The sequence below is a fragment of the Chiloscyllium plagiosum genome, unplaced genomic scaffold (genome assembly GCF_037043375.1).
Source record: "Chiloscyllium plagiosum isolate Xiang-an unplaced genomic scaffold, Cpla_swu_hap1 HiC_scaffold_20, whole genome shotgun sequence".
NCBI lineage: Eukaryota > Metazoa > Chordata > Chondrichthyes > Orectolobiformes > Hemiscylliidae > Chiloscyllium > Chiloscyllium plagiosum.
The window spans coordinates 17,460,998-17,473,046 of NW_028270158.1; the positions used below are offsets into that span (position 1 = coordinate 17,460,998).

Here is a 12,049-nt window from a genome sequence, read left to right on the forward strand (position 1 = left end):
TGTAGACTAGATCAGGAGTTTCCTGGTTTCCTTCCCTAAAGGGCATTTGTAACCAGATTTTTTTTCTCCAAAAAATCAACAATTGTCATTAGTTTGTGGCAGGCTTCAGCCTATCAGAGGTGTAAAATCATCTTAAACCATCACAGTCGTCATTAGATTTGTAATTCAATTTCTTTAAAAAATTGAATTCAAATTCCACCACCTGCCTCGGCAGGATTTGGACTTGGGATCCCAGTACATTAGCTAGGTCTCTGGATTAATAGTCAAGTGATAATATGACTAGGCCATTGCCTTCTCTACATTGAAAAGCTGAAAATAGTTGAACTGTTCTTTTTGTTGTTTCAGATAAGCTGCTTTTCAAATTTATGTAGCTTTGCTTTTCTTTGTCTAAGAACTTCATGTTCTTTTGTTCGAAGTACATTTGAAGCCTCGTATGAATATATTCAGTGACTGAACATCATGGCCACCAAATTACAAAAAATACAACTTATGGTCTATCAAGTCATGTTTCACTCTGGGAACTGACTCGTCAGGTATTCCATTTTCTACATCATAACACCTTTTACATTTTTTTTTGTGAACATTCCTTCAGAATGTGGCACAACATAGACAGTGTATGTGGTAAATGCTACACTTGATACTAAATTTGAGCTAGAAAGCACTCCTACTGGGCAGTCAACCTAATTGTATTTTTTTGAAGTGGTTGTTTCTGCTGCTACTTGCACATTTTATAATTGTTATTCTTGTTTCAGATTATTGATGAGAATCACAATGTGGTTCCTCCTGGAGTGGAAGGTCAAATTGCTGTTCAAATGAAGCCCGTTAGACCTTTTGGCCTCTTTTCTGGATACATTGTACAGTAACCATCTTTTTATTACATAACTGAAAGCTGTAATTATTTCATGTACTGTACTTTGTGCTTATTGATGAATATGACATTGTTTGATTTCGTGAAGCTAGTTAATTAGCGGTGAGTGATGCAGTGAAATTGTAGAAAAATTTACTCAACCCATTTGACCTCTCAAATCTACAAAATGGATGTGTTCTTCATATCCTTGGCAAATCTCAATGTAAGAACTTAATTTTCTGGACCAAAGCAAATATTTTCTTGGTGTACATTTAATCCACGTAAGGTTTTGAGATGACCTTTGGCACCAACCAAAAGATGGTTAAAAACCATTCACTAGTTCTCAATCTATTGATTCAGTTCTTCCTTGTAGTGGGCTGGATATTGAACAGGGGAAGATCAATGTTGACATTTTGTCAGCGCAGAACTGAGATACTTATCAAATATATGTAAGAAATGGAGCACTGCCCATATAAAGTGGAGCAAACACTCCAGAGATGTTTCAGGTTTTGAGCATTTGCCATTTCAATAAACTCTTCAGAACATATGCAGGGTGGCTATCAAAGCAAATGCATTCACCAGGTTGGGGGGAGAGGTAGGGTGATCTACTATCAACAATATTTTTTTTATAAAAGCATGCATTGCATAGTGACTTCTCAATCACATACATTAACTGGGATGATTCGTTCAAATCTCTTTGTCACATTTCCCCTTTTCTCTTACCAAGCCTCTTCAAGACATCTCTCCACAGATTTCCCTCCCATAGTAGCACCGAACCCACACCCCACCCACCCCCACCATACAAACATTGAACCTGCAGATTTTTCTGACATTTCTTTCCCATCACTTCCATTTTAACCCATTCTCTAATCTGTTCGCTTGGCCCATTTCCAAGAAGCAGTAGACAACATAAACTTCTATACACGGGTCTATGCTAGTTGACATTGTCAAAGGTTCCTTGAAACAGGAAGTATGTCCTCCTTCCACCCTGCAGGTGCTATTTTACCACCAGTATTTTTTAGAACCCTAGGAAAATCATCAAGTCTGATAAATTTGTCAGCTTTTTTTTATTCACTTATGGGAGTTGGGCATCATAGGCTGGGTCAGCATTTCTTGCCCCTCCCTAGTTGTCCTTGAGAAGGTGATGGGGAGCTGCCTTCTTGAACCATTGCAGTCCATTTGCTGTAGGTTGACTCACAATGCTCTTAGGGAAGGAATTCCAGAATTTTAACCCAGCGACAGTGAAGGAATGGAGATATAATTCCAAGTCAGGATGATGACTGGCTTGGGGAGAGGGGTGATCTTGCAGGTGGTGATGTTCCCATTTGCCCCACTATTTTCTCAGTTAATTTTTTTTAAAGTAAATCCACCATGAACTTCCCCTTAATTTATTTTTAGGCTCCTTGAACCAATGACATTCCAGCTCTGGTCCAAATAGCTCATCGAGAACAATTGCCATGAGGTTGCCCTAATGGGCTTTAAAACCAATAATTGGTACTAAACCAGGAGCTCAAACTCTTTTTGGCAACTGTCTTGAAAGAAACAAAATGGAACACAAGGGAAATGTGAAAAAAATGTAAAATTACTCAAGTAACTTACTATTTAATAATATTTGAATTAAATAAATGAATTTAAAGCATGTTTAACATCATAGAAGACAATTTTGAAGTGAAAAGTTCCTGCAATTGCTAAAACTCTGACTGGAAGTGAAAGGCATTCTTATATAGGATCCTTTGCTTTACTTCTGCAGAATTATTCTGACTACAGATAAGTATGAGGCACTAACAAAGTATCTGCCCCAATAACATGCATTTAGGATTGAATATGTTTTCTTACAGAATTGAGAATCAGGATTATAGGCAAGAATCCAAAAAGGGAATGTTCCTCTCGCTTTTGTTTTTAGATCTCATTCAGGCTATTTGACTGATGGAGAAGTGTTAAAATGTGTTAAGAATATCTCAGGAATCTGTATCACAGGGAATCTTCACTGGCAGTACCACACAGCAGGACCTTTCAGATCTGAAATCTTTCCTTGAGACATCTTTCTGTGATTACTTAAAAGCTGTTTTGAGCTATTTTAAAAAGGATTCTTTGGATCCAAACTAAGAGTTTATCAGATGTTTGAAGACTTGATTGGGAAAATTATAACCATTTCCCAGACATGAATCACGGTGCCCAAGAGACATAAAGTAGCCCCATAAGGCCAACTCTTATGTTTTATTGAGTATTTACTTCTGAGTCCCTAGGTGGGTTTTACTGTGAGAACTATAGAGTTCTCTCACCATATCTTTACAAATCTGCCTCAGTAACTACCTACCCCATTCCCATGGTATCCTTTACAAAGATTTCTGGCCCCAATTTTCCACACGCCATTCTTGGAGCAATTCGCCAGTCAGTGAATATCCATTGAAAGGCCAGCATTTCTTGTGATCATACCATTTTTGAAAGGTCACTGTGCCTTTCATTGTCTAGTAGGGGAACACAACATATACACAAGAAATTGAACAAGTACAAACTTGAGCTTTTATCATAGAAAGCAAACAGACGCACAAACAAAAACAAAAGAGGCTGAAGCTTGCCCCGTGAGCAATGAGCATTTAACAATTCACAATTATCTGCTGCACCCAGCTGTTACCTGATGGAAACAGTTTCAGTGAGGTTCTGTCTTGTAGTTGCACCCAAGGAAACTGAGTTGTGTCCTTGTCAATGACAGCTTCCATTTCCTCAAAAATAGTTCTTGTTCCTCTCGCTCATAGACTCAGACGTACAGCTCAGAAACAGACTCTTTGGTCCAACTCATCCAAGCTGACCAGATATCCTAAATAAATCTAGTCCCATTTGCCAGCAGTTAGCCCACATCACTCTAAACCCTTTCTATTCATATACATATCCAGATGCCTTTTCAGAATTGTAATTGTACCAGACTGCACCACTTTCTCTAGCAGCCCATTGCATACACGCACCACCATCTGCATAAAAAAGTTGCCCCTTTTTACCAGCTCCCTCCAACTTGGTATACAGAAGAATCTAAACTGCTGCATGGTATGGTCAGATTAGAGACTGCATAACAGCTGGAATTAATTCAATTTTTAAGGTTGCTGGAATGCAAACCACATCTGCTGGTACACGGTTATTAATTTTAAAACTTTCTTCACCAAACTACAAACCATAATCCTACCCCACTGCATCCTGCGGCAAGAACTCCAATTGAGTTTTAACATTGCCTTTAAAATCTATGATACATCCAAAATACTGCTGGGCCCAACTCTTTGGGCAAAGGTGAACTCATGCGTTATCTCCATCATTTGAATAAACGGAGCCTATGCACAAAGGCACAGCACCAGAAAATGAAGATTTGTCCAGTTACTGTTTATGCATGATTCTGGCCAGAAATAATAAAAAGCAACATGAACAAAGAGGTAAAGATTAGATTTAAGGTCATTAAACTTTGTATGAGCCTGACCTCAACAAATGCTTTTTGTGGATGTTGGTTTGCTCGTTGAGCTGGAAGGTTCATTTTCAGACGTTTCATCACCATACTAGGTAACATCATCAGTGAGCCTTCGGCTGAAGCACTGGTGGTAGGGCCTGCTTTCTATTTGTGTTTAGGTTTCCTTGGGTTGGCGATGTCATTTCCTGTGATGACTTCATTTCCTGTTCTTTTTCTCAGGGGCTGGTAAATGGGAACCAAGTCAATGTGTTTGTTGATAAGAGTTCCGTTTGGAATGCCATGCTTCTAGTAACTCTTCTTCGTGTTTCTGTTTGGCTTGTCCTAGCATGGATGTGTCGTCCAAGTCAAAGTGGTGTCCTTCCTCATCTGTATGTAAGGATACCAGTGAGAGTGGGTCATGTCCTTTTGTGGCTAGTTGACGTTCATGTATCCTGCTGCTAGTTTTATGCCTGTTTGTCCAATGTAGTGTTTGTTACAGTCCTTGCAAGTTATTTCGTAAATGACATTAGTTTTGCTTGCTGTCCGTATAGGGTCTTTCAAGTTCATTAGCTGCTGTTTTAGTGTATTGGTGAGTTTGTGGGCTACCATGATGCCAAGGGGTCTGAGTAGTCTGGCAGTCATTTCCGAGATGTCTTTGATGTAGGGGAGAGTGGCTAGGGTTTCTGGATGTGTTTTGTCTGCTTGTTTGGGTTTGTTGCTGAGAAATCGACGGACTGTGTTCATTGAGTACCCGTTCTTTTTAAACACACTGTCCAGGTAATTTTCCTCTGCTTTTCCTAGTTCCTCTGTGCTGCAGTGTGTGGTGGATCTTTGAAATAATGCATCTTCGTTTGTGGATGTTGGGATGATTACTTCCATAGTTCAGTATTTGGTCCGTATGTGTTGTTTTCCTGTAGACGTGGTTTGAAGTTCCCCATTGGCTGTTCGCTGTACTGTGACATCTAGGAATGGCAGTTTATTGTTGTTTTCCTCCTCTTTATTGAATTTTAGGCCATTAAGGGTATTATTGATGGTCTAGAAGGTTTCCTCTAATTTGTTTGGTTTAATGATGTCAAAGGTGTCATTCACGTAGTGAACCCAAAGTTTGTTTGAGTCTCTACATTAATGTCTCTGCTAAGAACCCTAAGAAGCAATCATCCCAACACCCACAAACGAAGCTACATTAGAACATTATTTCAATGAACCACCACATACAGCAGCACAGAGGAACTATGAAGAGCAGAGAAAAATCTCCTATTCAGTGTATTCAAAAAGAATGGGTACCCAACAAACATAGTCCGCCGATTTCTGAGCAACAAACCCAAACAAGCAGACAAAACACATCCAGAAACCCTAGCCACTCTCCCCTACATTAAAGGAATCTTGGAAATGACTGCCAGACTACTCAGGCCACTTGGCATCATGGTAGCCCACAGATCCACCAATACACTAAAACAGCAGCTAATGAACTTGAAAGACCTTATACAGACAAGCAAAACTAATATCATTTACAAAATACCTTGCAAAAACTGTAACAAACACTACATTAGACAAACAGGCATAAAACTAGCCAGCAGGATTCATGAATGTCAACTAGCCACAAAAAGACATGACCCATTCTCATAGTATCCTTACATCACCAACCCAAGGAAACCGAAATACACAAATAGAAAGCAGGCCAGACCACCAGTGCTTCATCCAGAGGCTCACTGATGATTTTACTAGTATGGTGATGAAACATCAAAACGGACCTTCCAGCTCAGTGAGCAAAGCTACATCCAGAATCTCAACCTGAGCTACAAATCTTCTCAAAAGTTGCTAAATGCTCTGTGTTTCAAAATGCTTTCTTGTATGCTTCGCACCTTGGTAATTTTCCCTAAAGCTATTACTAATTTATATAGAAAAAGGCTCATATTAAAATAGAATGCAATCTTAAACTACAAAGCTTATATTTACAAAAGATTTAATTGTTTAGGTTTATAAAAGGTAAATCATGCTAGACTAATCAACTGGATTTTTTTTGAGGATATAACTGGTAGAATAGAAGGGAGAATCAGTGGTGTGGTGTATGTGGATTTTCAGAAGGTTTTTGATTAGATCCTTCATAGAGTTTAGTCAGCAAAGTTAAATCACATAGAATAGTGAACAATAGATTGGCACGGATCAAGAACTGTTTGACAGATAGGAAAAGTAGTGTGGGAATAAATGAGTCTTTTTCCTAATGGCACACAGTGACTAGTGGAGTGTCACAACAGGCTATTCACAATATGTGTTAATGATCTGGATGAAGGAACCAAATGCAGTAATTCCAAATTTATTGACAATACAAAGCTGGGTATAGTTGTGAATTGTGAGGAGACTTCAATGTAATTTAGACAAGCTGAGTGAGTGGTCAAACATATGGCAGATGTAGCATAATGTAGTTAAGTGTGAAATTATACACGTGTGAAAAACAGAAAGATATTATTTAAATGGAGAGATACTGGGAAGTGTGGAGGTACAAAGGGATCTGGGTGTCCTCATATACTAGTCAATGAAAGAGAAGCAAGCAAATAGGAAGGCCAGCATTGCAAGATTTGGGTTCAGAAGTAGTGGTGGCTTACTGGAGTGATATAGAGTCTTGTTGAGACCACACCTGGAGTAATGTGTGTAGTTTAAGTCTCCCTACCAAAAAAATGGATGTACTTGCTATAGAGGGAGTGCTGCAGAGATTCATTAGCTTGATACCAGTGATGCCAGGACTGCCATAAAAAGCAAGATTTCTTCAGCCCGTCCTCTCTTCACTAGAGCTTAAACAGATGTCAGGAGATCTGATTGAAACATATAAAGTTCTAATGGACTGAAATGCAGGGAGTATGTTTTCCCTTTTTGGAGAGTCTAGAATCAGGGGACATAGTCTCAAGATACAGGGTAGACCACTTAGGACTGAGATCAGGAAAAAGTTGTTCACTCAAAGGGTGGTGAAATGGTGGATTTTTTTTTAAATCACAGAAGGCTGTGAAGGCCAAGTCACTGAGATATTCAACAAAAAGATTTTTTTTTTAAGATATTAAAGGCATCGAGACATATGAGAAGAAAACAGGAATGTGGTATTGAGTTAAGGGATTAGCCATGATCGTATGAATGACTTGACAGGGCAGTTGGCTTATTCCTGCTCCTAGTTTCATTGATGTTTTTGAACTTTGAGCTGACTTCTTTATATGCTGCTAGGATGATCCACAACGAACAGCTGCAGTTCTACAAGATGACTATTATCTGACAGGAGACCGTGGGCGAATGGATGAGGATGGATATGTCTGGTTTCATGGAAGAACAGATGATATAATTTTATCAGCTGGGTATTGTGATCTAAATATCCACATTTTATTTTCTCAATGTCTTACTGTTACACAATTAAGAGTACATGGCTGGACTGCTATAGTTTACCATACAAAGAGAATATTTGGGTATTTATTAAGGTGCTAAATATTGATGATAATATTTTAAAATATGGCTTAAAAATCAAACTGTCAAATTCAAGTAAAGATTGATTGCTACTAAGACATGGGGTAAACACCTCTGCTGATTTAAACCTGACACACAGAAGTTCACCTCACACGGTAATCTATTAAACTTCGAGAGGCAAAGAACTATCCCAGAGGTCACTATTTAAAGTCCAACAGAGAACATTAAAACAACAGCTATTTACAACTCCTTTCTCTTAAACCTTTACCTCCCACTCGACACTACTGGTCTGATAAATTTAAGAGGGAATTTACGGCAAATCAACTTCAAACCCAGTTGTCATCTTCGGATGTTGAACTTTCTCTGTAGATTTTTCCAGGTCAGCTTTGGTCTTCTGCTGCACAAATTTCTTATGGACAGGTGCCTTCCAGAGAGCTATTCTGCTGACAGTCTTTATTTGTGGGTGCTGTTAACTGTTCAAAATGTCTGGTTTTATACCCCAAAATATCGGATCATTTCATTGGTTTGATGTCATCCCAAACAGTAAGTTCAAATTCAATTGGATTTTGGTATCTGGGGCATAATTTAAACTGATCGGCTGAACTTGAACTTAATTTTGTACCATGGCAACACAGCACCAGCTATTTGTATCAATCAAATGTTTCATTTTTAAATTGTTCAGCACATTGTGCTTTCAGTCCTTGCCCGCCTCCTCTCTCTCAAAGGTACAGTACACCTACACTTTCATAACAACTGCAATGACTGACGTACTTACTATTTCTGTAGGTAATAAGTTGCTGTATTTGAGATAATCAGTGAACAAGGCTGTACAATTTTAAATAGAACAATGACAAATGAACAACCTCAACACCAAACAGAGAGGTGTTGATTAGGTCCTTCATAGAATTTAGTGAGCAAAGTTAGAGCACATATAATAGGGAACAATAGACTAGCATGGATCAGGAATTGGTTTACAGATAGGAAACAGAGTGTGAGAATAAATGAGTCTTTTTCCTAGTGGCAGATAGTGACTAGTGGAGTAGCATAACACACAAAAATGACAAGAACATAATCATAGTACTAGTGGACAAGGTCAGAATGACATTATCATGGACAAAACCAAGTAGATTCAGAAAGCAGAAAAATGACTTGCAGATACCAATATCTACCTAGGGAGGGAGTGTGACCACATGCCACAGCTAACCAACAGAATAAACAACACACTACAGAGTCTACAAAAATAACAAACTAATAACCAAAAAGCAACAACACCCCAAGATTGTACAGATTAGCCAAAGTACTTAGACCAGACGTGCCACTTAGACCCATAGAACTCCATCGCATAAACTGGCAAAAGAACTTCAACAAAAACTAAAACATCTTATCAATGGATCCAAACATGCCATACAATCATCACAGGAATTCGTAGACAACATCAAGAATATAAACATAGACAAGGATGAAGCAATGGTCTCATTTGATGTAACTGCACTGTTCACTTCAATTGACAAAACTCGAGCCAGACAGAAAATAGCCAACCTCCTGGACATGCAGAAGAGACAACATGACAGGGAACATTTCAACAAGGAGTGCATAGTCAAACACTATATAGGACAAACAGGCAGACAACTAGCAATTCACATTCACGAACACCAACTATCCACGATCAGTTGTCCCTAGTAGCTACACACACAGATGACAAGGACCACAAATTCGACTGGGACAACACAAGATCATAGGACAAGCCAAGCCGAGGACAGCCAGACATTTTCTAGAAGCATGGCACTCATCCATGGACTCCATCAGCAAGCAATAGACCCAGACCCCATATACCGGCCACGACAACAAATAACCAGAACCGGCAACCGGAAGCAGCAGGAATGGAACCAAATAATATCCGGAAGACACAGTACAGCAGCACTTCACAGGAGGCTGCGAAGCACTGAATGTCAACTAGACAGGGGGCAAAACATCTGCAAATCAACATCCCAGCTTGGCAAACATATCCACAACTACAACAAAAGGCACCCAAGCTACAAATCTTTACGCAAACCTTGAGTGACAATATAGAGTGGAACCTTTAAAGAGCTTTTAAATCCATAATTAATAGTTTTGTTGTACGTACTTGTGATGAGGGATGGGAGAAAAACAAGTGTGCAATAACTTATATAGCTGAATAGATCAAAAAAGTAAGTAGTTGAAAAGTGACCTTTGCTACTATGTAGATATGTATAGGAATAACCAAAGTTGAAACTATTTTCAACTGGAAAATCGATGCGATTTTCACACTGGAGAAGAAAAGTTTATTTTGCTTTGTAGTAAAGAAAGGGAAATATCAAAACAGAAAAATACATGACTCGATGCCCGGATTACTGGAGATCTATTCCATAGTCACAAAATTGTATCTGACACTGAAATACAAATTAAGCTTACAATGTTTTATTAGCTGTGCTGCAGTAGCTGCATAATGTACAAAGTATTCCTAAGATTTAATTCCTGGAGGAGATCATTCACTCAGGATGTTCTTGCATACCAACCAGCAGCATGTGTCAAGAGTGACAGCAGTAGAAAAACTGGGAGTAGGTCACAGGAGAGAGTGAAAATATACCCAGAAAAGTCTTAAAAATGTAAACTATCAAAAAATGTGAATCATGAATGAACATCATCCATTAATAATGCTTTAGAGAAGTTAATGATGCAAATAATGCAACTCAACATACTAAAATGTTACAGATATCGTATTGGACCACTTGAAGTCGAAAACGCACTGACAACACATCCAGCTGTGGCAGATTGTGCTGTGGTTGGCAGTCCTGATCCTATCAGAGGCGAGGTAACCTTAACAACAAGCTTGCTATTAAAAGGAAATTCTGCCACTGAATGAGAGTTTAAAACTAATCTGCAGATATCTTTAATGGGAATTACGACCTCACAAAATTGCATTTAAAATTTCCCCCAAAGTTTTCAACTAGGTGAGGCTTTTAGGCAGGAAGCTCAAAGCTATATTTATGTTCTTACACATTTGGTGAAATATTAAGATCGGTAAACCAAACAAACTGCAACTGCTGGAAACCAGAAGCAGTAATAAAGATCTGAAACTGCACTAACCTCACCTTTATATCTCCTTTAAAAGATGTAGTGATTTAAAATTTGGATTTTAAAAAATACGCATTTTGTGGCAAAGTCAGCTACGTCATTTGCACAACACCTAACAGGTTTCTGAAGCAGGACTGTCACATTTTGAAAACTTGTATTTTTCCTGTTTGAATGACATTTCTTTGTTTTTAAGGTTGTGAAGGCATTTGTTGTTCAAAATGCTGCTTATACCTTGGCTGATCCTGACAAGTTAATCAAAGAATTACAAGATCATGTCAAGAAAGTCACAGCACCATATAAATACCCAAGGAAGGTTAGTATTTTACCTGACTTAATTTCCTGAAATAGAATTACAACTGTTAATAATAGCTTGTGTTCTTGCAAATTCAGTCATCGAGATGATAGGTGAATGATAGCAAGTCATCGTACTGTGTATTTTTATTATAGACCAGTTAAAAGGAATATCTGTCACCATGTTGAGATGTTATTTAATACTCATTTTTAAACCAATCACAGTTTCCTAACAAGAGGCAGATGATTTTGCCAAGTGTGATCTATGCCATGATATTCGTAAATTGCAGGCACTTTGGGGATCTATGTTAGCTGTTTGTCTTGTTTGCATGGCTCCCTTTGAACATTTAATTCAAACTTTGATTTGTCTGCAGTTTTAAACTACCGCATGAATATTCATACAGACAGCCATAAATCCATCACTGTAGAAAAATTCAATGGATCTTGCTTTATGTAAAACTTTCAGGACGGTCTTTTCAGTGCTTAGATGCAGGACCTTAGATAACCAAACTTACGGCAACGAGGTAGAAGTGCTCAGAAATGTGCACTAACAGGAACTACTTTTGTTTTCGGCACAGATTGAATTTGTGGACAGTCTGCCCAAGACCATAAGTGGGAAAGTCAAAAGAAATGTGCTACGAGAAAAAGAACAGGGACAAAGCTGAGACCGAAATCACCCTCATACAACATTGTAAAATGGAATCATCAAAAGAAAGCAACAATCTTAATTTGATTATTGAACTTAAATAATACAAGTAACATGGTTACGGATTAATACAAGTCATAACAGAGAATGGATTTTGTTCAAAATAGTGAAGGAAGAATTTATTGTGAATATGCAATGTCCTTTTATCTGCTCTTGAATATTTAAAAAAACAAGTCGGACAGCAACAGTTTTTCTATCCCAGGGAAAGTGTATACTTATTACAATCAAAGATTTC

The 12,049-nt window shown here is 38.3% G+C and overlaps 1 protein-coding gene across 2 annotated transcripts in view; it reads left to right on the plus strand.

Moving 5' to 3' along the window:
• The window catches only part of LOC122560819 (acyl-coenzyme A synthetase ACSM3, mitochondrial-like), a 54,595-nt gene extending 42,554 nt beyond the window's left edge, over nt 1–12,041 (plus strand). Inside the window, exons 7-11 of one of the 2 annotated variants that reach the window (XM_087997699.1) lie at nt 753–854; nt 7,488–7,615; nt 10,455–10,554; nt 11,011–11,130; nt 11,687–12,041. In XM_087997699.1, coding sequence (XP_087853825.1) covers nt 753–854; nt 7,488–7,615; nt 10,455–10,554; nt 11,011–11,130; nt 11,687–11,773 — 537 coding nt within the window. In that variant the 3' untranslated portion in view covers nt 11,774–12,041. The remainder of the gene's footprint in view (nt 1–752; nt 855–7,487; nt 7,616–10,454; nt 10,555–11,010; nt 11,131–11,686) is intronic. The other variant, XM_043711942.2, reaches the window with a different exon arrangement.
• The last annotated feature ends 8 nt before the right edge of the window (nt 12,042–12,049 follow it).